The sequence below is a fragment of the Bacillus rossius genome, chromosome 1 (genome assembly GCF_032445375.1).
Source record: "Bacillus rossius redtenbacheri isolate Brsri chromosome 1, Brsri_v3, whole genome shotgun sequence".
Classification (NCBI taxonomy): Eukaryota; Metazoa; Arthropoda; class Insecta; order Phasmatodea; family Bacillidae; genus Bacillus; species Bacillus rossius.
In genome coordinates this window covers 160,427,227-160,453,483 of record NC_086330.1, presented here as the reverse complement: position 1 = coordinate 160,453,483, position 26,257 = coordinate 160,427,227, and the positions used below count along the sequence as shown (strand labels likewise).

General features: G+C 35.6%; 1 protein-coding gene across 2 annotated transcripts in view; it reads left to right on the top strand.

Moving 5' to 3' along the window:
* Positions 1-3,038: 3,038 nt before the first annotated feature.
* Positions 3,039-26,257, top strand: part of LOC134546359 (fizzy-related protein homolog) — a 63,600-nt gene continuing 40,381 nt past the window's right edge. The window contains exons 1-5 of one of the 2 annotated variants that reach the window (XM_063389148.1): positions 3,039-3,176; positions 6,880-7,071; positions 11,411-11,524; positions 12,424-12,603; positions 14,817-14,960. In XM_063389148.1, the coding sequence (XP_063245218.1) occupies positions 6,934-7,071; positions 11,411-11,524; positions 12,424-12,603; positions 14,817-14,960 (576 nt within the window). In that variant the 5' untranslated portion in view covers positions 3,039-3,176; positions 6,880-6,933. Of the gene's footprint in view, positions 3,177-6,879; positions 7,072-9,113; positions 9,477-11,410; positions 11,525-12,423; positions 12,604-14,816; positions 14,961-26,257 lie in introns of those variants that run through there. The other variant, XM_063389149.1, reaches the window with a different exon arrangement.

The following is a 26,257-nucleotide window of genomic DNA, read 5'->3' as shown; positions in this document are numbered from 1 at the left end:
CGATGTTGCCATGGGCACGGTGGCGCGCCCCAATCATGAGGAGGGGAGGGAGCACGCCAGACAACGGCAGGCCCAATTCCTGGCGGCCCACACGCCCATGACTAGTCACCCCCCACCCCCCATCCAGCCAGGTCAGCTGGTATATGTCAGGCAGCACCACTTTTCGTCCGGGGCGCGTAACTTTTGTGCGGGGTTGGCGCCTCGATGGTCGGAGCCGCGGGAGGTCCTGTGGAGGACGGGCCCCTCATCCTATGAGGTCCGGACGCCAAGGGGACGGCCCGCTAAAGTGCACCGGGACGACCTGCGCGTAGTCGCGCACGGGGTCAGAGTTGGCCCAACGACCCCCTCTTCACCATCCCCCACACTCCAGGAAGCCACAGATACGCCGCGGGACGGAGCAGCACCTGAACCCACCACCCGGGGGGACATGCACACGGGCGACACAGACGTGGGTAGCCCTGATCAGGCACATGAGTGCATCCAACCCGACCTCCGGGACACCCCGAGCAGGTCCCCGGTGCCGCTGGCCACAGTTCCGCACGTCCCCGAGGAGGTGGGGAATCCGTTGGTCTGGTTTCCTGACGAGGAGGGGGAGGAGGTCTGTGAGGAGGAGGACGTCGAGCCACTGTGGCCGCTGGACCTCAGCCTGGCGGACGCCACGTTCCGGGTATCCGTGGACGAGCCCGAGGAGGGGGAGGAGGAGCCGGACAGTAGGGATAGGCGCCCCACCCGCAGACGTCGGGCCCCGGTCAGGACGTACTGCGCGGACGACAGCGAGCCGGTAGAGTTCGCTCCTGTCCCCGCCGTGGAGGCGAGCTGCCCGACCACCCAACCGGACACGAGGGGACCTACCACACTCTGCACAGTGGAGACCCCTACCAGCACAGTCCCCACCACACGACCACAGAGGGCCCGCCGACCCCCGGCCTACCTGGCGGATTACGAGTGGTCCAGGTCCCCGTCGAGCTACTCCACCCGGGCGCGGCCCGTAAGGGGCGATCCAGGTGTGCCAACACTCGTGGCCGGACCCCTATAATTCCCCCCGCCCACGTCATCCATTCCACCACCCTGCCACACCCCGACCACACTGACCCCCCCACCCACTTGTCACCATATTGAGCTAGAAGAGGCGCACGTCGCTGCCCAGTCCCAGGGGGGGAAAGGACACGGGTCAGGGCGTAACCCCTTATCATTCATTGAGTGGGAGAGGTATTCAGGGCAGAATGTTTACATCACAACACACCACCACTCCGCCGCGTAGTGTAGGGCTCGCAGTGCGGCGAACGTCAGTGAAGTGCTCAGCGTGTGAAGCGAGGCGTTGATGCACATAGCGGTCTCAGAGAAGGGGGGGCATTTGACGCCGACCGCCAATGCTCCTCTGTCGCATAGACCGCTATGCCTCATCAACGTCTCGCAAAAGCGTGTGCACCGAACGCGCCCGTGCGCGCAGCAAAGTGCAGTTCGTGCGACGAGGCGAACGCCATACAACGAGTGCTACACCGGCGCAAGGATCCGGCCGGGTGTGGCATATCCTTCCGCCACACTACAACAAATTGTTATAATTATGTTTTTCCACAGGATTTTATTAAACATTATTTTTTATTAATTAATAATTAAGTCTTTGCAAAATCATGTTTCAATGTGCGATTTGTCCCGAACCTGGCCGGTTCAGTTTCCCGCGAAATTCACACGTTTCCGCGGGAGGGCTGGCGGGGGAGGGGGGTCGCGCGCGGCGACACCGCTAGTGTCCTTCGAGAGCTCAACCAGGCCGGCAGCCTGCGCGCAACGCGGAACCTTCAACCTTTGCATTCACCGACATGTAGTTTTCCATAGTGTAATTTCTTTTCAACCTTTTGTACAGTTCCGCGGTCGGCCTAAATTTACCATGAGGTACTTAACTTAATTCAATCAGTGCTCCGAGATGAGTGTTTACGTCATACGTAAGTACTGTGGGGAGAGTATGTGTTTTTACGTCGGCGCTTCACGCCCAACCTAGCCTACAGGCTACTTAGTTTTGGCCCGCACGGGGCAGCCAGCAGGCGACACGTGCCATCCAACTTAATAACGATTCAGTCCCTGGGACACACCTAGACACCACGTAGAGTCGCCGGAGACACGGGCCTACGTGTTGCTAGCCCAGTTTATCAAGTGTAATGTGTTAGCGGAATAGTTGTTCGCCTAAGTGTAATTCGTCATGTCAGGGCTTATGTATCACCGTCGTACTGCAGTGCGCCACCAAACTTAATAACGATTCAGTCCCTGGGACACACCTAGTCACCACGTAGAGTCGCCGGAGACACGGGCCTACGTGTTGCTAGCCCAGTTTATCCAGAGCTAGGTATTAGTGTAGTGTATTGTGCTTCAAAATATCGTGTGCCATGTCAGAGTGTCTTTTGTAACTTTCGCGTCACGTATACGAGTCTGCCCCTCACGCGCATAAGAATCGTGAGCCGCCACTGAGGAAGTGAGCTGCGCGTGTGACTAGTCGCGTCGGGCAAACCGTTACGGCCAGAACGGGCAGCACCATGTATTGGGCTGTGCTGTATTAAATTCACCAACTATCTGAAGAGGTTTTGTGTTATTATTCAGGCGTCCCGAGTGGCCTCAACAGCTCGGGGGGCCCTACTGCGTTGACCCCTACCTCTAGCCACAAGGCCGAACCTTCCCTGAGATCACGAACTGAACAAAATCACGTCTAAATACTCAGAGGTAGCGGGGACGGCGTCAGTACTTACTACAGCAAACTACAACACATATGTCCGACATTAGCATTGATAATACCTTATCAAAGTCTAATAATTTTATTATTTACTGTCAGAAGTCATTTATGAGACCGGTAATAGCAGGAATCTACATAAATAATATTTATTACAGCATTCCGCCATAATCAGTTGACTGTAATTCAAAACAACCACCCACCATATTGGAAACCGAATGGCAAAACCTACTCGGCCTCACCATAGCTAGTTGATACTCCATCTGTAACTTTCTCTAATCTCTGATATTCATTGTATGGAAAGACCAAGCCATATCAACCTATTGCACTATCTTTGACTCAAATTGTTCGCCATATTTGTTTATTAATTTTTTTTGTTTATTTTGGAGTGTGTGATCGCTTGTTCTACATTAATGTTTTGCGAATTTTGCTGTTTATAATTGAGGGTTTTATTAGCCAGGTAATAAAGTGTTTATACTTTTAATTATATTAAGTTTAGATTTTCCAAAAAGATTAATAAATGGGTTCTAAATAATAACGGTATGAAATACAGGTTTAGTACTTCATGATTGATTATCTCATATACTTGTATATTTATGTGGTTATTAAGTTGATTGGTGTTGGTGTTATAAAATACCTTTGTTTACATTTCACGTGTCCAAGTTTTTTCCTTGATCCTGATGGCATGATCTTGTATGATTGATCCTGTAGTACATGATGCTTGCGCTTTTAATTTAGTACGCCGAAGATCCTGGTCAAACCGAACATATTGCAATTCAAACAATGCTAGGAAACAAGAAAAAATAATTTTTGGATCTAATCAGATCTAACTAAATTCCGGAAATGATTTTATTTACTTCCTAGCATTGTTTATATTGGTAATATTTTTGTTATGTCCAGGATCTTTTGACGTACTAAATTAAAAGAATGATGTACCAAAGGATCAATCATACAGGATCATGCCATCAGCGTAAAGGGATAAACATGAATTTGTGATGTGGGCCAATTACAGTGACAGTTTTTATTTACAATTTTCAAGTTAAATACAAAACAATTTTAGTCATACGAAGATATTGACCAGTTGTGATGTTAACTGTTTCTTACTGCATATCCAGTTTTTTTTTAAATAAAATCTCAAAATAAAGAATGGATATGGTTCTGTTTATAATTCAAAGCTCTATAATTATTAAAATATATATTTGATTTTGAAAATCTGTGTAAAACTGGACTATTCTAGATCACAATTTAATAACAATAGTGATGATGTCACCAAAATGGCGTAGCTTATATCGCAAAATATATTTTATTGGTTGGTACTGTATTCTAGTTCACGATACCGAGAAAATATCTTGAAAAGGTTCACTTTAAAAAAATATTAACCGGTATTACACAATAGACTAGACTGGGTGGGACTGCAGTCTACTTCACAATACCATTAAAATTTGGTCACGAGATTCTTGATTTCAAAAGATGAAATACTGGTATCAAAAACCGAACTAGACTTGTGTAAAATTTTAGTCATCATTACGATACCCATAATATATACTAATATTATAAAGCTGAAGAGTTTGTTTGTTTGTTTGTTTGAATGCGCTAATCTCAGGAACCACTGGTCCGATTTGAAAAATCCTTTCAGTGTTGGATAGTTAGTACATTTATCGAGGAAGGCTATAGGCTATATTATATCATCAATAACATTAGGGATCCTTACTAAAAGTCCAATTTAGAATCAAATGCGTTGGAGGGGGTTAGATACAACATGCAGTACACGTACAAAGTGTGTGTTGTTGACAATGCCGCAGGCGCTAGAAGTTTATTTCCTATTGCCTATTAACATTGTTGCCACGCACTAGATGCTTTATCATTCTTAATTTTCCCATACAAGTAAAAAACACCTGTGTGGTATTAACAACGAAGCAATCAGTACCCTCATAAGAGTACAATTAGTATTTAAATACTTTTTATCACTTTAAATTACAAACCTAAACTATTGTTTTTTTTCCTCTCTCTGTGTTTAATTGGTTTTTTTATTGCCCTTTTTTCAAGTATAATATTTTACAGACTTGAAACTTCACAGTAATGTTCCTTATGTTACGCAGGATGACATTTTCCGAAAATTAGATCCCATGGGTGGTTAAAACCAGGCAACAGTGGGTAGTTTGTCTGCATGAGAACAGGATTTTGCATTGTTCATGCCTTCTGCGTCTCCATGGCAACGGGCATCGCGCTGGCAGTGGCGTACCCACAAGGAGGGGCATGTATAATGAGTGGCGCAAGAGTGATCTGCCTGTAGACTGCCGTAGCGAAGTACGGGTACATCAGTTGTACGTTGCGTGCACGAGTCGGGAAACCATCGGTGCTATTTATTTTCTCTCCGGTACATTATACAGCATTGTAATAAATTTTCACTAAATTTTTTTTATTTACCATTAGCCATTACTTGAATGGGATATGTGGATTAATTTTTTTCCATTAGTATAGCCGTGCAAAGCCGGGTCGGGTCTAGAATATATTAAAATGAAATATGTAAAAAATACCACAGCTACAGTACTCTGGCCAAAACCCATGTTTTTCCGTGTCCGGTCACATAATGTTAAAAGTATTTATAATGTAGCTGACCTAACCTAATCAACTGTTCGCTTCATTTTCATTACTTGAGTGCTAACCTAACGTATTCAGTTTCACATTTATACATCAACACCTTTAATCAACATACAAACTATTGTACTTATCTGACTTATCTCTTTTTAGATTAATTTCGTCTCTACTTTTTTCTCTTCAATGAATCCCAAAATAGTTTAACAGTTTACATGTATTTGTTGCCGACATTTCCTAATTTTCCGTAACCATTCATTACTAAAATAAATAAACATTACTCATCACACATGGACTGTAACTTCAATTACTACCATTAACTCACATAGGAAAGAAGAGGTGTAATTTTCCCCAACAATGGCGAAAGAGCAAAAAAATATATATTTTGTAGCAATACTTTCAGTATTCGCTATAGATGTTTAACATCTAACCAGTGTAACGAGCAAATTGATGTGTTCTCATGTTCCAAAAACATTTATAGTATGAAGCTAACTAAGTACTTCTCAAACAATGAAACCACCTCACATTAACATTATCATCTCCATTAGTACCAACATGAAATTGTACTCAATTCCAACCTCATTCGTCTACTCCTATGATGTCATTATTTCCCCTACATTGTTTTTAACTTGTAAAAAGCTTTCACGTTTACCAATATCACCATATAGATAAGACCCTATAAAACTTTGAGTAACATTGTTCCCAGGAGCAAGTGTCTCTGAAACGTATCCAATTGTATTTTAACGTAAAATATTAAAATAATATGATACAAATCTGTACCCTAATAAAAATCCATTTGATTTTGAAAATATGAACTATAAATCTTTTATATAAACTGGATATACAATAAGGAACAATTACTTTTTTTTTTAAGGAAAAGTTTTTCTGCTACAGAATTACTCTGTAAACAGCAGCAAGATGCTATACCTTCAAAACATAGTGACTTTTTTTTTCCCCTTTCTATAACAGTCCAAGCTTCATTAGCCTTTAGGATTCTACTTGGTTTGTTCGGTCCAGTCAACTTTATCTGCTGGTCTATATTATTTTCCTTTGCTTCTGGTTCACTCTAATCTAAATGTGTGTAATTAGACTATATTATAGAAAGGAAAAAAAAAGTCACTATGTTTTGAAGTGTAAAAGCTTGGTGCTAACATTTACTGTTAGTAGCAGTGATGATAAATTCAGTTTGCAACACCATCATTCGTAATCATGAATCACTGTAACAATTGTAATTTGTGACAACACAAACCAAACATACAATTCGTGGGTCTCCATTGTCCTAAAACAAATTTTGAAAAGAGTATCAACTAGACAATAAATCTGTGCTGAATTCTGATGCTAGTTGTTTTAAGAAGCCAGGATGGTTAACATTAATAGTTTTTATTTAAATAATGGATTCTTAATTAATTATTTACCAATATTTTTGTGTGTTCCTTAACATATAATAAAAAATATTATCTTTAAAAAAGTTGATAAAAATTGACTAAACAGTTCACAGTACACTTAAGATATTTAATGTACATCTTGAACTACTATTTTTAATCATGTTTCGTGTGTTATGATTGTAGTTTGCTCAAAGGGACAAATCATTGACTACAAATTAAAGTTAGGAATTGGAGAAGATGTTTGATCAGCATTATGAGAAGAGGTTGCTCCAACAACAGAATGCGTTTGTGGAACCTTTGCGAGCCACGAACAACGAAAACATCATGTTGGACTGTCCGAGGTCGCCAGATGCGCTCTCACCCAAGTCATCTGCGGTGAGGAAAATTGCTAATATTTGCATCATCAAAATGTTACTTGTTTCTGTAACAGTTTTTTATTTTAGTGTCTCCAGATTTAGATAAGTACAGTAGTATATAAGAAAAAAATTGGCCAAATTAGTGCAAGACTGGGATTATTTTAACACATACAGTAAAAGTTTGACTAACCATCACTTGTTTAACCCTCAGTATCTGTTATCTATCATCCTATTAAAAAAAATGTGTATCAACAAATAAACAGACATCTTTATAATTGTCGATGTATTACCTTTAAACCTATATATATATATATATATATATATATATATATATATATATATATATATATATATATATATATATTCCTGTCCTGAAATTTATTCTCTATCTGTCCGTGAAAGACCGCATGTTTTTTTGTATCAGATAGAGAATAAATTTCGGGACAGGAAGTCTTTGCCGATTTTTGATCTGACCCATAGGTAATTAGTAATTAATTAAAATAGTTAACCAATGATGAGCGCGCTCTAAGAGAAAGAAGAAGAGTGGGGGACTGTGCTCTGTGCTTACCGGGAGAGAGAGAGAGAGAGAGAGAGAGAGAGAGAGAGAGAAGCGCGAGGTACTACTGCTTACTGTCTCTCACGGCGCACCAAGAGTATAAAGGGGCAATCAGCAGTAAGCTAGCATGTATGTGTGTGTGCGCGTGTATTTTAAATTTTGTTATTTTTGAGGTCTGTTCAATAATCCGTCACAGCTCTGGTAATGGTTAATCAAAGTTGTACTGAAGTTATATTTCTAAAGCTATATTCTGTTAGAAATCTTTTACGTAAGTACCATAAATATGTTTGAAAGGTAGCCTACTATACTATAAGTTACATTAAAATAAATGTATAGGCCTGCTATAGTACATAAGGTAGAATATATTTGTTTGTTTGAAACTGGAGCACACATGACATTGGTCCTACTTAACAGGAAATAAAGGAATTGTAGTAGTACAAGGGGGGTTCCAAAAAAAAAAACCGGACTGAGAGCACCCTGTTATTTGTAGACGTAGAGAGTTATCCCGCTAGATTTGGTTAGGAGATACCTTCACTAAACAGCTACCCAGACGGCATCAGTTTGTAGGTTAATGTTTGATCGTAGTATTATATTTCTCTTACTGTTCTTGTGTTCCGCCTGCAAAGTCATTATGGCAGATTTAAAAGAACAAATAGTGTGTTTGAAAGTTTGTTTCCTGCTTGAAAAAGCAGCAATGGAAGCTTACCAAATGCTTCAACAGGCTTTCAAGGAGGATGCTATGAGCTGCACACAAGTTTTAGAGTGGTTTGGGTGCTTTAAACATGGTGAGATGAGTGTTGAAGTCCATGTTCGTTGTGGGTGCCGTTCAACATCTCGAAACAATGAAAATGTTGAAAAGTTTGCCAAAAAATCAATGAGGATTGTCATTTCACGATTGACAAAATTTGCGATCATTGTCTTTATTGATGTTTGTGGAATTGTTCACCGGGAATTTGTTTCCCCTGGCCAGACTGTTAAGAGCACCTTTATTTAGAAGTTTTAAGACTTTTTGAGAGGTTGTGCGGAGGAAACGCTCCGTTACTTTGGCCGCCAGGTGACTGGTTCCTTCATCACAACGCTCCTGCACACACAGCCTTATGAGTGAACTGCTATTTGGCCTATCAGGGGTGGTCTGTCATTCCCCACCCTCCATATTTGCCAGACATAGCCCGTGCAACTTTTTCCTGTTTCTGGGAATGAAGAAAAATTTAAAAGGGAAGCGTTTTGATTATGTGGAGGCTGCAAAGGGCACTGGATGATATCAAAGTTGAAGTTCCAGTGGTGCTTCTAACAGTGGGAAAAAAGATTTGACAAATGAATCACATCTAATGGAGAATACTTTGAAGGTGACTAAAGGAATTTTGTAAAAAAGATATTAAATAAATAATTTATGACAAAAGTTCAGTTTTTTTGATCCCCCCTAATATTATTTGAAAAATTTTTAATTTTTATTTCTTTCATAATCAAGTCACTGTGAAAGATGGATCATTTTACAAGGTGGTCACTGACCTCCTTTCAATTTTTGGTAGTGCCACCCCTGATTCCGAATAGTCAGGAGTAATGCCAGCAAAGTGGAACTGAAAGGGCAACACACTATGTGTGTCATCTGTGTGAGGTATGGTCATCGGGAAAATGCTTACCACAGCGAACAGTTTTATCATTTGATAAGCATGAGGGCAAATACAACAGTTCAGTGACTAATCAGCCACAAGCAAATAATGCCATCAACAAATTTTGAAATTATGTTTATCCATCACTATCTTATCTCCAGCTTGAGATGTAAAGGCCAGTTTTGCTGGTATGTATTTGGTCAGAGCTCCTGTAGTTAGGCCCAAGGACAGTAGCAGACAGAGAGCAAGATGGTTGTTGTGAGTTGTTTAGAAAATGAGCTTATTTCATTTATATTTTGTGGCATTTTTTAAACTTTGTACTTTTGTGAATATAGGAAAATTCAAGACATCATTTTTGGAGTGTGGACTGAAAATGTTTACATTAATGCAATGTGTCATCCAGTTTATCAGCTAACTTTTTTTTATGTTTTATGAATTAATTTAATCTGTTATGAATTTGTCTATTGCTCTTAGAACATTTATTTAACCAGATAATGGAATAAGGGGTTAGCATATAAATAAGAAGAACCTTGTGGCATGCCGGGTTTAACAATAAAATACTGTAAATTTCATCAATAGTGAAATTGTAAGTTTTGTCTTGTCAGACATTATGTAACATTACTTTAATATGAGGGGTTTTCATCATCAGTTTTTCGTAGACATTTATTTTATTTAGAACAATTTAAAAAAAAAATTTCATTACTGTTTCATACTTTTTTCTTTTTTTATTGTTCAAAATGATGCACTTTAGGTTTTTATTCAGCAGTTTTTGACTATAACATTTTGGTAGGCTATACAATTTTAGTTGCATAAAAAGTGTTATTTATGTTAATATATGCAGTTTATATGTTTGCACATAAAAGTTACTAACTTACAATAAGTATGCTGTACACATTCAAATATAATTAACAATTTTATTATATTTATGATGATGTACCATAAAGATCTTGTGTAAAAGATACATTAAGAATATTGCCCTACATGTTAGAAAACATTTAAGTACAGATGAAAAAATTTTTTAATAATTTTTTCATTTTACTGTATCTGGCTTAGCCACGTTTTTCAAATAATAAACAAAGACATCACGTATTTTTAAACTTTGATGTGATATGGTTTTGTACTTTAGTGCTGAAGTGCTTTGGGCAGACCTATTTGCAAAAATGGTCAGTGTTGTTTCTTCTGTTAACGTCATTAACTTATGTGCATGCACATATGATCAGTTTCTGCAGCAGTTGTGTTGTTGAAAATCTGAACTCTTTTGAAATCAATTTTTGTAAATCATTTCTATCTGCTGCTAAATACATTTTATATTATTTACTCCACAGTGTGCATCAAGTCATGTTGGCCTTAGATTATATGAAGTAAATCCTTGTCTCATTTTTTAAAATGAGGTTTTGATTTAAGAACATTCAATTGAGATTTTGTTAAGGTGAGATAGTGTAGGACATGTTATAAATGGTAATTAATATTTGCAAACGGTTGTAGTTATGATTGGTAGACAGAGAAACCCTAGCAGGGTTCCAGGGAAAATCTGGAGAGCAGGGAATTGAAAAGGTATCTTGAAAACCTGGAAAAAAACAGGGAAATTGACAAAATGATAGTTACCAAACTGTAGTTATTTTTAATACTAATGTGTTCCTTTAATGCCTGAAAAGGTCACACATTCATGTTTGGTTGAAAGCCAATTGATTTTCATCATTAAATAAATGCAAGAGAAACAAACAGCTGGGTATAGATTCTCTGACTTGAAGCACTATCAAATATCAGTAGTCATTCACCTGATCAAAATCAATAATTTATTGCTTCAAAGTTTGATTAAATATGTATATGGTTTTATATTACAAACTGGCTGCATTGGTGTCATGGCATTGATGGAAATGATAGCAATGTGTGTGTGTGTGTGTGTGTTGTGCAGGAAAAGATTTTATGGTCAATTTTACATGTTATGCGTGGTTGAAGTGTGTCTTTAAAGTATTTGTGGAATACATCTTTGTTAATTCATGAAGCAGGGAAAATAAGTTTGGTTCAACAGAGAAAACAGGAAAAACTCAGGCAGTTATCTAGAGTAAGCATGTGGGAATATGTCTAGTCACTACTAGTCCAATAATAGTTTTTTTCCCCCCACTTAGCAAAAGGATAAAGTGTGTTTAGAAAGACTGTACTCATTATTTCAACATTATTCTTGTTTTCAGATGCATTGTGTTGGATCTGTGATTTCGAGGAGTCCAGTGAGTGGGATCCAAAGTGATAGATTTATTCCATCTCGAACAGGGAACAATTGGCAGACCAAGTTTGCAATGATCACGGTAAGTCTCCAGCATGGAAATTAATTTTGGGATGTTGGCAAGTTTCTGTGTTTCTGCAGCACCGGTTACGAAGTTAGGTATTAATGCCAACCTTCTAGTAAATAATGTAATCTAAAGCACGAGTATCAAATTGACTTTGGGTACAGATAGGGACAATCATTTGTTTTTATCAAGCTGGAACATTGAATGCCTTGATAAATACCTGCTTGATCATTCCATAATTTATGAGAACTTTCGACATAATGCATTAACGTAAAAGAATTTTAAATAATGATATCAATGAGTTGGTAATTAGAATTAGAATTATTTTTGGAAACTAGTGCTGCAGGAGTAAAAAATTTTTTTTTCGAGTCATTGACTTGTATTTCTTTTCAAAATTATTTGTGAATTTTTTTAAATCTAAAAATATATTTGATGTAAAAAAATAAAAAATCCACATTTTTAAAATTATTTTTATTGCAGGTGTAATGCAGTAGGCTTGGTCACTTTTGATGTGTTTTTGAAAATCATAAAAATTCTCAGAAAACTTTCTTTGCACTTTCCATGTATCTTGATTTAAAAATTACTTAGATTAGCTCAATGTGACAAAATGTATATCTTAGTTAAATTTGTAGCTTTGCCATCCCTGGTCTTGGGATTTGATTATGATGTTTACCATTTTGAGTGTAATGTTAGAATAGGATGGTATTTCATAAAAATATTTAGTTTTAATGTAAAACTAAAAAAAATATCAACCAAATTTATGGCTTTGGCTCCACACTTTGTCATAATGTTGAGACTTAACTGGTTTTTGGGGCTTGGCGAAATAATGGAAAGTACTACGTACATTCCGCATCAAAGTCAAGTAATTTAAGTCAGTTTGTGGTTTTGTTACGTTGTGGATGATTCTCTGTAACCAGGAGAATTGTCGCAATGGCCAGACCACCAAAAAAGCACGCGAGAATGGGGAAGGAGGACGTGACGGTCTGGCATACACGTGCTTGTTGAAAAATGAACTCTTTGGAGCCAGCATAGAAGATATCAAAGGGCAGTGTGAAGACAAGCAAGCGCTTTCTCCCAGTGGTAAAAATCTTTTCCAGGTGAGCAGATGTCCTATTCATTTTTTCTTATTTACTTAGAATTAATTCTATCTGTTGTGGGGGCTTTTAATTTTATAAGTAAATCCTTACTAATATTATAAATGCGAAAGTGAGTTTGTTTGTTTGTTTGGTTGTTTGTTTGTTGGTTTGTTTGTTTGTTACGCTCTCACGCAGAAACTACTCAACCAATCATCATGAAATTTTGTACGAATATTTTCTAGTGTATAGTAAAGGACATAGGACCCTTTTTATATAAAAAAAATATTTTTTCCAAAGGGCAAACAAATTGATATTGGTATGTATGATTGTTCGACTGAGATTTTGAGTAATTTGAATTAAATTTAACACCATCTGGCATTTCAATAAGTAAATTAAATAATTTGCCAAACTAATACTATATTACCGGCGGTCAATTCACTATTCAATTTTATTTTTCTTTCATCACCAAGCAATATTTAAACTTTTTTAATTTTTGAGGTTAGGTGTCTGTTTTTTTTTTTCGGTGATGGTTGTTTGGACGTTGATGCTGAAGTTTATATTTTACTTTCAAGAGAATTTTGTAATTTTGTAGAAAATGATGTGGATCTTATTACTCAAGTTTTCCCGGTCTTGCAACAAATTTTGAATAGTGCTTGTGTGCAAGAGCAATATTGGTGCCAAAAAATTATATTGTTAATAAAATCAACACTTATATTTTAAAAGAGGTGCAAGGGGAAATGAAGGAGTATTTGTCAATAGATACAATCATGGATACAGAACAAAGCACTTCATATCCTGCGGAGTTTTTAAATTCACTTGAACTTTTGGGTGTACCCTCACATAAACATCAAATGAAACTAAATTTACAAGTTATGCTTATGTGAAATCTAGATGCTCCTCGACTATGTAATGGTCGAGGCTTCGGATCACACAATTAGGGCAGAATATACTTAGTGCTACTATTTTAACAGGTGTCGGTAAAGGGGAAATGTTATAAACCTTAAATTCCAATCATCCCCACTGATCTAGTGTTCCAATTCAAAAGAGTTCAGTTTCCTGTCCGGCTTAGTTTTGCTGTTACCATTAACATAGCACAAGGGTAAACATTGCAGGTAGCAGGGGTGCATTTGGAAAAGCCATGCTTTTCCCATGGCCAACTATATGTAGCCTGTTCATGTGTGTCCAATGCTCGAAATCTACACATTTTTGCACGGGACAGAAAAACATATAATATAGTATACATGAGTATCATAGAATAACACTCTGATTTAAGCTCTTTAAAGAAAAATTAATTAATTATACATTAATACTTTTAACTTTTTAAAATGTTAGTATTTAAAATTATTTATTGTTTTGTAATAGTGAAACATATTTCAATAAAGCATGTTTTCAGTTTTTTAAACTAAATTGTATGTTAGAATTTTTAAATACTGATGATCCCAGTAACAATAAAAAATAATTACAATTATTATTTAATTTTCTTTGCAATGATCTTTGATAATTATTTAAGGACATCAATGCGAGCAAAGCCGCGGGTAAAAGCTAGTATCTTTATATTTTTAAATGCTTAAGGGCTTCGTTAAGTGGAATTATGGTATGCTGAGCTTTGCAAGAAATTTTTGGAGAATTACAGGAACATGAATAATTTAATTCAAATGCATTTCTGTATAGACATGCACTACGCAATTTAGCTATCACATTTTTTTGTAAAAAAAAAAACAGTTTTTGCAAACCAGAATCTTTGCCAAAGATTAAATATCTGAATTGTATCATGGGCATTATAGCTGATGTTACTTTGTAAATTCATGTGTTTATAATAAGGATTATCATTCACTTCATAAACTATGCAGTGAAAATTACTGTAACAAAGTAGTTCTAAATATTCATTAATGCACACACATGAATGCACACTCACACAAAGACTGTTTTTTATTCTATGACAGTATGTTAGAGAGAGAGGTAGTTTATCCTCTACAAGCTGTTTCACATCATAGAGGTTGGATAAAAACCAGTCATAACTAAAAAGATCCAAACATCCTACAAATGAAGCTGATGTTAATGAGCATAGAGCTGGGGAAGATAATTGTAATTGTACTGAAAGATTTGTCATTTGTAATGTCACTCTGACACAAAATCTAATTATTTTCTAGAGTTATTCTCTGGTTTCTAAACATTGTTAAATGAGAGTTCAGTATTTGTTTAATGTATTTTTTTTTTCTTTTTCTTTTACACAGTTTATGCCTCCAATAGCTAATTTGGCATCACAGGACTCAACAAACTCATCATCTTATTCCTTATCTCCAGTCAGTGCAAAGAGCCAAAAACTGTTAAGATCACCTAGAAAAGCAACAAGAAAAATATCTAGGATTCCTTTTAAGGTGGGTGAAATATTTTGTTCTTACCTAAATTAATATTTTAAACAATAAGTGCAAGATGGTCATGTGCACGCCCGATCCTAGGCCTACATGATCTTTTGTTATTTTCACTTTGTTTATGTTGTGTTTTACAATATTAACTCGTCATTACTAGATTAGTCCAACTGCCTGGGGTTTCTTCAACCCCAATATAATGTTCTATCTTTAGAGCAAACACAGGTTTTCAACATGTTTCTATCGCCTACTAAGAAATCCAATTCTGAAACTGTGGCTAGTGGTGATAAACCCTTCGTCTGTCTCATCGAAATCCAAAGTCTACAAAATGGATGAACTTATCAAAGTGGTTGAGCTCCTTTGTTCTAAAGCGAATGACCTGAAAAATGAAAATTGTATTCTCAAGACTGTACTCATCAATTCGCAATCCAAAGTTTCCGAGATTAAACATGAACTTAGCCTTATCAAGCAAAGTCTGAACTATAATAATAGAAATGACAAGTCCTTCAGTCAAGCAGTCAAGAATCCAGCGAACAACAAGAAAGCCGAACATATCGAGTCACCCGGTGGCGTGGGTAATGGCATTTCTACTCGTGACCTACTTTCCACACAGCATGAAAAGCACGACGTCAGAAGCCGTGTCGCCACCCAGCTTGTTGACCAAGATGCAGGGCCGGCGCGTCCATATAGGCGAACTAGGCAACCGCCTAGGGCACCAAGTAGCTGGGGGCGGCGCAGCACGACACCTAACAGCTGATATAGTATGTTTTAATGATTATTGAAACTAGATTAAAATGAATTTATGTAACAGTTCGGAATGTTTATATTGATATAATTAATTATTTAAAGTCCACGGTGACCTGTTTATGATTTGTAATAAGTAAAAAAAAAAACAAGCCTGCTTACATTTGATTGTTGACATACTTAGGCTTACGTGATGTATTTTGAGGCAAGGAAATTTTTTTTTGGGTGTCCCGGGGGGGGGGGAGGAGGCAATTAAGGTTTTTTGCCTAGGGTGCCAATTTACCTTGCACCGGCCCTGCCAAGATGGGTTCACTCTTGTGCAACACAAACACAAGTCCGTGTTAAACCTGACTCGTTGAAGCCCGTGAAAAAGAACGGAACCCCCTCGCCCCATGCAAATGGGAGTCCGAAATACTTCCACATTGAAAATGGTTGTTAAACTAACAATATTTGTTCGTCATCCGGTTTGATCCCAATATTCATGAAAAAGAAATCTGATTACATCTCCAACGAGCTTATCTTACACATGTCAAAGTCATGAAACTACGGACAAAATATGACTTGTGTGCATCTTTCATATGTCAGTTCTCAAAGAAGACTTTTCTTGGATTAACAACATTGTGTTTTGGTCTAGCTGATGTCTGATAAGCCCCTTCTACAGCAAACTCTATCCCAACCAAATCTAAAGCTCTGGCTCTTCTACAACTAATATATTCACTAGGGAAATGCTAACCCCAAAGCTTTTTCAGTTTCTCAAATCTCATTGGTTCCTACAGTGGTGCCTGGATGAGCATCGTACAACTGTTTTTGTGCATTCTAATATGAAGGAGTGGGAATTCTTTTACCAAAATATCAGAGGTCTTAGAAAAAAATCTGTTGAATTTTTAGATAATCTTCTTAGCTCTCACTATATAATCGTTTTATGTGAAACCTGACTTAATAACGCCAATATTAATTCTCATTATTTCACGTACAATTATCATATCTTCAGGAATGATAGAAATGCTTTGCTGACCGAGAAAGTACTTGTTGGTGGTGTTTTAACAGCAATAAACAAACACAACTTTCCTTCAGTTCAACTTATCAATTCTCTACTAGATTGCCCAGGAATTGAAGCTGTGTGGGTGAAAATTAAAACTTTGTCTAAAAAATTTGCCATTCTCGGTAATATCTACTTACCTCCACATACTGCAAAAAATTCATTTTAGTCCTATTTGAAGCGCTTGAAGATAAACTTGCCTGTTGTCAAAATGACAACAATGTGTTACTCGGTGATTTAATGTGCCTGGAATTAGTTGGTCCTTTAATCAAACACACAATATCGTACATTCACTCATCAGAGATAAGGTGCTGTCTCTGCTTAATTTCTCATCCAGTCTTGGTCTACAACAAGATAATTAAATTTTTGATATAAATATAAACCTTTTATATCTTTGCTGTAGTAACTTATCTCAATGCTCTGTATTTCAAGCAGAAGATCCACTTGTCAAAGAAGATGCATATCATCCGGTCTTAACAATAAAAATATTTATGGACGCTTAACCTTGCTTCAGTTCCTTTAAAGACTTTAATGGTGATTTCCTTGGCCTTTATAATACCATAAAAAATTTTGATTGGTATAATTTTTACAAAACCTCTGATCCCAATGATTTAGTAGAATAACTTAATTACTGTATATGCAATAATTTGAATGTCTTTATTCCTGTAATCACAAAAAAGGCCTCCAAATACCCTTGCTGGTTTTCTAAAGTGTTAATACCTGCTTTAAAATCCAAGAACCATTATCATAAACTTTACAAAAGAAATAGTAATATATATTACTATTTGTTTTCTCTCTACCGCAAGCAGGTCAAGAACATACTTAAGCGTTACCAAATTAATTGGACCAGCGCCATTAATAAGAACATCAAGACCAATCCTAAGAAGTTCTGGCGTTTTGTCAAAGTACTTAAAAACTGTTTTTATGAACATCATGCACTTAATGTCATTGGAGTTGTATCTAGTGATCCTGTGGTACTATCTAATCATTTAGCTGATTATTTTTCTAGTGTTTGTGTCCTCTAATTATAAGTCCCAAACCCCACTCCCAAACATCTGTTACGACACTATCATAGTTCCTGACATTTCCAAAAGTTTAGTACTTTGGGGAATAAAGTCCCAAAATTAGTCCTTGTCTTCTGGTTCTGACGGAATTCCTAACTTTAATCTTAAAGGTTGCTCCCACTAACTGGTCCCCCTTCGAAAACATGATAAAAACCCAAGTTTTTCCTAACAATTGGAAATTAGCCAGATTTATTCCCATTTTTAAAAGTCTGTCTAAATTTAATGTGTCCAACTCTTGACCTATCTCTCTTCTTAATGGTTTTTCCAAAATAATATATTTATATATTATTAATATCCCTTTTAAAAATAAATTACATCACAATCAACATAGGTTTAGATCTGGCATGTCCACTGCCACCAATCTTATCACCTTTTTTTTAATCCTATCTTCAATGCAGTTACTATAGAGGCCAGGTTGATGCCTGCTATTTTGATTTGGCAAAATCTTTAGATTCTTTTAATCATGACATTCTACTTTAAAATTATCTATATTTGGACTATGCTGTAACTGGTTTACAAGCTATCTCAAAAACAGAAGTTGTTTCCATTAATTACTGTAATTCTTCATTTTATTTAGCCAGTTCAGGTGCTCAAGGTGGTACCTTGTCACCTCTACTCTTTAATATATTTATTTATTATATCTCTCATATTGCGTAGTTGAAAATATGAATATCTTTATTCCAATGACGAACAAAAAATCATCTAAATTTCCAATTTGGTTTACCAGTGAGTTAATTCAAGCATTAAAGTCAAAGAAGCATTTCCATAAGCTTTATAAAAGAAACAACAACACGTATTACTATTCACTTTTCTCTTATTATCGTAAATTAGTAAAATATTTAATAAAAAGAGACAAAATTCAATGGACTCGAAATACCAATAATTATATTAAAACTAACCCTAAAAAATTTTGGCGATATGTCAAACTAATGAAAGATGGTTTTTATGAACAGCATTCTCTAAAAATTAATGGAACTATCACGAATGATCCCGCTGAACTAGCCAATGGATACGCTAAATATTTTTCCAGTGTCTACGAACCTTCTACATGTATCCAACAACCTGTGACAAACAATATACATTTAGTTTCTATTCCTGTGCCCACAATCTCAGAATGTTTAGTATTATGGGGCATAAAATCGTTGAAATCATCCAAATCTACTGGTCCTGATGGCATACCTAATTTCATTATAAAAGGTTGCTCTGAATTATTAGTCCCTCTTTTGCTGCATATTTTTAATTTTAGTTTACAATCATCTGTTTTCCCGGAGAAATGGAAAACTGCTAAGGTGATACCTATCCACAAAAAAGGCTCTAAACAGAATGTTAACAATTATAGGCCTATTTCTCTACTCAATGGTTTTTCTAAAATATTTGAAAAAATAATTTTTAGATTTTTAAATTTCCAGCTTAAGAACAGTTTATCGAACAGTCAGCATGGTTTTAGGAAAGGTTTATCGACCACCACTAACTTGCTTACTTTTTTAAATCCTATACACAGAGTGGTTACCAACAGAGGGCAAGTGGATGCCTGTTATTTTGATTTAGCCAAGGCCTTTGATACTGTGAACCATTCTATACTTCTTAAAAAATTATTTAACTTTGGTTTAACTCAAAATTTTACAAACTGGTTTTCTAATTACTTAACTAATAGAAGTTTTTATGTTACAATTAATAACCACAATTCTTCCCTGTTTAGTATCTCTTCTGGTGTCCCTCAAGGAGGTACATTATCGCCTCTTCTTTTTAATTTATATATAAACGACCTACCTCAAATTCTCAACCATTCTACAGGAGTACTTTTTGCCGATGATCTAAAAATATTTAGGAATATAATAACACAGAATGACTGTATTTTATTACAAAATGACATTTCCCAAGTAAACAACTGGTGTAAATTTAATCTGGTTACACTAAATAAACACAAAACATTTGTTATATCCTTTACAAGGAAATATCAACCACTTAATTTTGATTATATTTTAGAAAACTCTGTAATCACGAAATGTTCAGCAATTAAGGATCTTAGTGTTATTTTAGATTCTAAATTATTTTTCCATAATCATGTAAACTATTTATACATGTCTTCCCGCAAAACCCTTGCTATGATCAAATTTATTACTTTTTATGCTACCAATTCAGACTCAATTCTATCCCTGTATTTTGCCTTAATAAGGTCCAAATTAGAATATTGTTCAGTAATCTGGAATGACATCAAGTCGGCCGATGCAAATAAACTAGAAAGTATACAAACAAAATTAATTAATTTAATAAACTTAAAAAACCTTCCTTCACCTGCATTAACTCCTCTTGGTGCACGTAGAGTCTATTTAGATTCTCTGTTTGTTGAAAATTGTTTTAACGCTAAAATTAACTGTACTTATCTCCTTGAAACCACTGGGTTAAAAATACCACAATTTAATTCTCATTTATACCAAACATATTGTACTCTACATAACTTTAATGACATAATATACAGATTAGTTAGGAATCACAATAATAATCAATTGTCTAAACTTAAAAATTTATCCTCTTAACTTGTCCTCTACTCACATTTTATATTTTGTATTATCCATTTTTTTTTTATATATTTTGTGTATAGTTTAATAATTATGTAATTAACATTTCGCTAAGTAATGTGTCATGTTATCTTGTCCTTTTGGTATTTATATCATTTCTATTTTCATGTTTTGTGTTTATCCTGTGCTGTCTCTATTGTGATAGTGTTTGTTTTTGCTTGTTTTGTGTTGTACTTGTTTTGTGTCGTGCCCACCTCTAAAGTCCCAAGACTGTCGGTGGGCATGTAACAAATTTAAATAAATAAATAAAATAAAAAAAAAATATTTTGTTCCATTCATCGGGATTACTGTATGTGGATGATTTAAAAATTTGTAGAACCATCACTTCCCTTAATGACTGTCTTTTACTTCAGTCAGACATTAATGCAATCTTTAATTGGTGTAATCTTAATATAATACCTCTCAACAAGGAAAAAACCAAAATTATATCCTTTACTAGGAAATATTTTTCCATGTCTTTTGATTATAAACTAGACTATACTATAATTCATAAAGCATCTTCCTTAAAATATTTGGGCATAATTTTTGACTCAAAATAATATTTTCACCTCCACATAGATTACTTAATAGTTCAAGAAGTTTAATTAAATACATCACTTTTTACTCTACCAGTTCTTATTCCATTCTTATTCTATATTTTTCTTTAATTAGGTCTAAATTAAAATATTGTTCAATAATTTGAAATTGAATCAATTCCTCTGGTTCTGTTAAAATTGAATCAATTCAAAATGAAATTATGAAACTTTTAAATTTAAAATTCTCCTCTACTCACAGTTACGTTCCTTTAGCTGATCGTAGAACTCTTCTCGAATTACTGAATTAATTCTTGTATTAAAAAAAAATTATTCTTTCCTAACACTTCTATCACATTTTTAAAAATCCAAGTACTAAGTTTGTATCCATATAATGTTTTTATAAACATTACTATCTTGTTCGTCATGTTTAGTTTTAAGTTCTATTTACATTTTTTGGTGTTTATTAATAAGTAATTATATGTTCATTGCTAATGTCTGCTACTCTTGCCCTCGTGTTTTGGACATTTTGAGACGTTCTGTGTGCAATGGTACCGACGATGGTGGGAGTCCACATATTGGCAGTGATAACTGTGTACCTGTTTATATGTGTTGTGCCCACCACAAACGTTTAACAACTGTTGGTGGGCATGTAACAAATTAAAAATAAATAAATAAATATTTTAAATAATAAGCTTTCTATGTACAGCAGAACCTTGTTACATTCATGGTTTTAAAATTTTTCCTGCACAAAACTTTATTATTTTGCAGTCTCAAAATTCCACCATTTAAAACAAAGGCATAAACTTAATGTGTGTAATTTATTTTTAAAATTCTAAGCTTGGTACATTATCTGAAAGTTGCTGCTGTAACTACCAGTGAGTGACTTTCGTCCCTACACCCACACTGGGCCTCCGTCTATCCTCAGTGGCATCATAACATTTAAATTTCCAAGTAATTAATGGCTGCCTGAGCATTAAAAAAGGCTCCAACATCAAAAGGGTATGAGCTCAAAACAAAACAAATTATTGCTGTTCAAAGTTCAAAAAGCAGAGTATTAAGGCAACGTTACAGTAGCTGTAGCATAAAAGATAGAAATCACAGAGTAACTTCCTGGGCATTTAATAACAATTTTGAAGTATTTTTTAAAGTAACTTTTGAAACAAAAAAGAAACATATTGTCATTTGTATTTTTTGTAAACATTGGTTTGTGATATGGATTTATTTACTTTTAAATTGCTATTAAACGCCCAGGAAGTTACTCTGTGAGTTTTATCTTTTATGCTATTATCACGTTGCCTTAATACTCTGCTTTTTGAGATTTTAACAGAGGTTATTTGTTTTGTTTTGGGCCCACACCCTTTTGTTGTTGGAGTCTTTCTAAATACTCAGGTGGTCCCTAATTACTTTTAAATTTAAATGTTACAATGCCGCTGAAAAAAGACACAGGCCCAATGTGGGTGTGGGTACGAAAGTCACTTACTGATAGTTACAGCAAAAAAAAACGTAAAATTGTAGTGTTTGATATGCACTATTTTGAGCCTTTTTAGATCTTTTTAGTTTTCTTTATAATTCAGTATTAAGTACATGCTACTGGTAAAACCTTTAGCCAAATAATTTTAGTATCAAATTAATTTTAAGTGTTAAATTTTATATACAGTAAACTCCATATTATCTGGGTGCTAGTTATCCGGTTTGCAGATTAATCGTGCCATATTTCACTTTCATAAATCATAAAAACAAAAATAATTTTTGATCTTTTTTTGTTTTCATGCACGCACAATGGCAACACCACTTGTGCAGCATTAAATACAGTGCAATAAATTAGTAATGCAATGAATTAATAATATTACTAACAAACGAACAATATTTTGCTTTTCCTCAATAGCTCTTTGCTTCCTTCATTGCATAATTATTTCAGATGCCACCCAAGTGTTCAACAAACGTTTATATTCCACCATCCTGCATGTCAACAGTAGCTCTGGAGAGAGAAGCCAGAAGCTTTCAGGGCTAGTTTACCTTGCGTCACTAGGATGCTCTAGTGGCAAATCATGACTACAAATTTAGTAAACAACAGACTCTGGAATTACATTAACATGCTAATTAATCTTTCTACTAATATAAAACTTTAAGTTTGTGCTTTTTAAATTATTTTTAGAACTGAAATATATCTTCTATATCAATAACATTATTATTTTGTAACTCAGAAATGTTGGTAGTGCCTACATAGGAAAAAAAAAGTTATGCCTAAGACCTATATGTAAACAATGCAGTATGTGAATTTTTAAATTTAATTTTACGTTATTTAATCTTTAAATGTTATTAAAAATTTATTTAAATGTACTTCAAATGTATTTAGATACGTATTAGTGCTGTAAATTAGTTGTAATGGGAGTAGTGTCTTGATTAAAATGGTAGTCAGCAGTCACACTTACCTATTTAGAAAATGAATTATTTTGTTTGGAATACTCTCTTATGGAAAACATGTATGTGACTAGTGCTGTTTTGATTAGCACTCTGTTTTATTGGACCGAATTAGGGCGTTACTTTGAGGGACAAAGTTATGGTGTCTGTCTAAATGGTCAGGCTAAAAAATTTTCAGTTTTTTTTAAATATTGCTTTAACTGTGATTTTTGGTTATCTGTGAATCCGTTGCCAGTCATTACCCTGGATATTCGGGAGTCTACTACATAAAATATTTTGACACTCATCACCGACTCACTGACTGACCCTGTAACGCTGTAAGTTAGCGTCAAACTGCAGAATGCCAGCGTTCTGCGGAAAGTCGCCCACCAGGAGTCTGGGGGTGGCACTCTGCAAGAAGCCACACTTGCTGTTTTACACACAGCAACTCTTTCATCATTTTTTGTATGTGTTAAGAAGTGCATTTGAATTTTTCACTAAAGGAAGGTGCTAGAAGTTCAAGAAATGTTTTTTTAAATTTGTGAGGTTTAAATAATTCTTTTAATTTTTTAATTTGATTTAAATTTCTCAAACTAAGTAAATATTTAATTTATCATTGAAAATCAATTTTGATTGCTTATGTTGTATAATTCATTAGCTATTATTGAATGAGACAATTCACACACAATGTAGTTATTCTAGAGGTTTGTTCATTAAAAACAATTTTTTTGGCAGAATGTTTTTATCATTATATATATATATATATATATATATATATATATATATATATATATATATATATATATATATATATATATATATATATATATATATATATATATATATATATATATATATATATATATATATATATATATATATATATATATATATATATATATATATATATATATATATATATATATATATATATATATATATATATATATATAGGATAATTATAAAGACCGTGAAACATTTCATAAAATCCGTAGAATAACGTAACAAATTATATACCGCATGAAAGAACAACTCTCAAAGTTTTTTTGAATGTAGCGCCAAAAAGCTATTTTAAAAAACAACTGACAGGGGCGCTAGTGCATGTAGTTGCTGAAAATGGCTGCGAACCAGGCAGAGAAAGCCTTTTGTGTGCTTGAATATGCCCGTAGCGAATCGGTAGTGAGTGTCCAAAGAGCATTCTGTGGCAAGTTTAACAAAACACCACCAGTTTACAATAGCATAATGAAGTGGTACAAGAAATTCGAGGAAGATGGCTGTTTGTGCGACGCAAAACGGTCGGGTTGGCCAGGCGTGTCCCAACAGGCAGTAGATTGTGTACGGGACGTGATGGTGCGTAGTCCCAAGAAGTCAACTTATCGGGCTAGTGCAGAATAGAACATCCCTCAGCCAACAGTGTGGAAAATTCTTCGTAAGCGATTAAGACTTTAAGCCGTACAAATTGCAGCTTCTGCAAGCCATCAGCCACGGTGACAAATTGCTCCGACTGCAGTTCTGCATTGCCATGCAGAACCGTCTTGAAGACGATGACTTTGCAAGCAAATTAAACTTTTCATCTCTCAGGAAGAGTCAACCGACACAACACACGCATTTGGGGGACAGAGAATCCATATGCAACTCTCGAACACGTCCGAGATTCGCCAAAAGTTAACGTGTTCTGTTCCATGTCAAACAAGACAGCTTATGGCCCCTTCTTCTTTGCTGAGAGAACTGTCACTGGTATCACCTACCTCGACATGCTGCAATTGTGGCTTATGCCACAACTTGAAGCTGATAGCAGGGACTTCATTTCCAACAAGATGGTGCTCCACCTCATTACCACAATGTGGTACGAGATTATCTGAATGAGACGTTGCCACATCGCTGGATGGGCCGTGGGGCGGCCGCTGACCAAGTGCTACTCCCGTGGCCACCACGATCACCGGACTTGACACCTTGCAATTTTTTCTTGTGGGGATACATCAAGGATAGTGTTTATGTTCCACCTCTACCACAGAACCTTGACGAATTGAGACACCCCATCGTAGCAGCTGCTCTTACCATAACTGCTGATATTCTGGGTCGGGTATGGGCAGAATTGGACTATCGATTAGATGTGTGTCATGTGACAAAAGGTGGACACATAGAACATTTATAACTAGTGAAAAAAAAAACTTTGAGTGTTTTTCTTTCATGTGGTATATAATTTGTTACATAATTCTTAGTCATTTCACTGTACCGATTTTTTGAAATGTTACACTGACTTTATAATTATCCTGTATATGAAGTAATTTTAATTTGCACATTATTAAAAGAAATTGAATTTTTAATAAATATCTAGCATATATTAAATTAAAGTGTTTGTTGTATTTATCATTTTTTAACGGGCACCTAAGTGCCCCTACAACTAACTAGTTTGATATATTATTATAATTTTGGTAAACATTAATTACTTCTTGGCTTCTGGTTTGAGACTACATCCTTGTTACTGTCATTATTAAGGGCGAATATCAACTGATACCTGGTGTTCAGGCTCAGTATTGTAGTCTAGATTTGTGTACATTGCAACAGTTTTAAGACTTTCAAGTTTTCCTTCATTTTAAGTGTGAGTAGTTTTGTTTTGCATTTGACCAATAAATTTAATACTTTCAAGAAGTACTCCGTTTGAAGGCTCTGTCACACATGTCATGATGGTTACTTTTTAATTTTCTTGTCATCAACTGCTATTCTTGTACATGTCATGATGGTTACTTTTTAATTTTCTTGTCATCAACTGCTATTCTTGTACCTAATTCTATCACTCATGATAGCTCACTTGGATTTTATGTTTAGTCACCAGATATTTACTGAATGTTATCTAATAAGGGTTGAAAAAAGTCACATGAATTATAATTATGATGATAAGTTGCATGAATTACTATTTGCAAATAAGGTTCCATAAACTTCTGATTTCAAAATGGGAGACCAA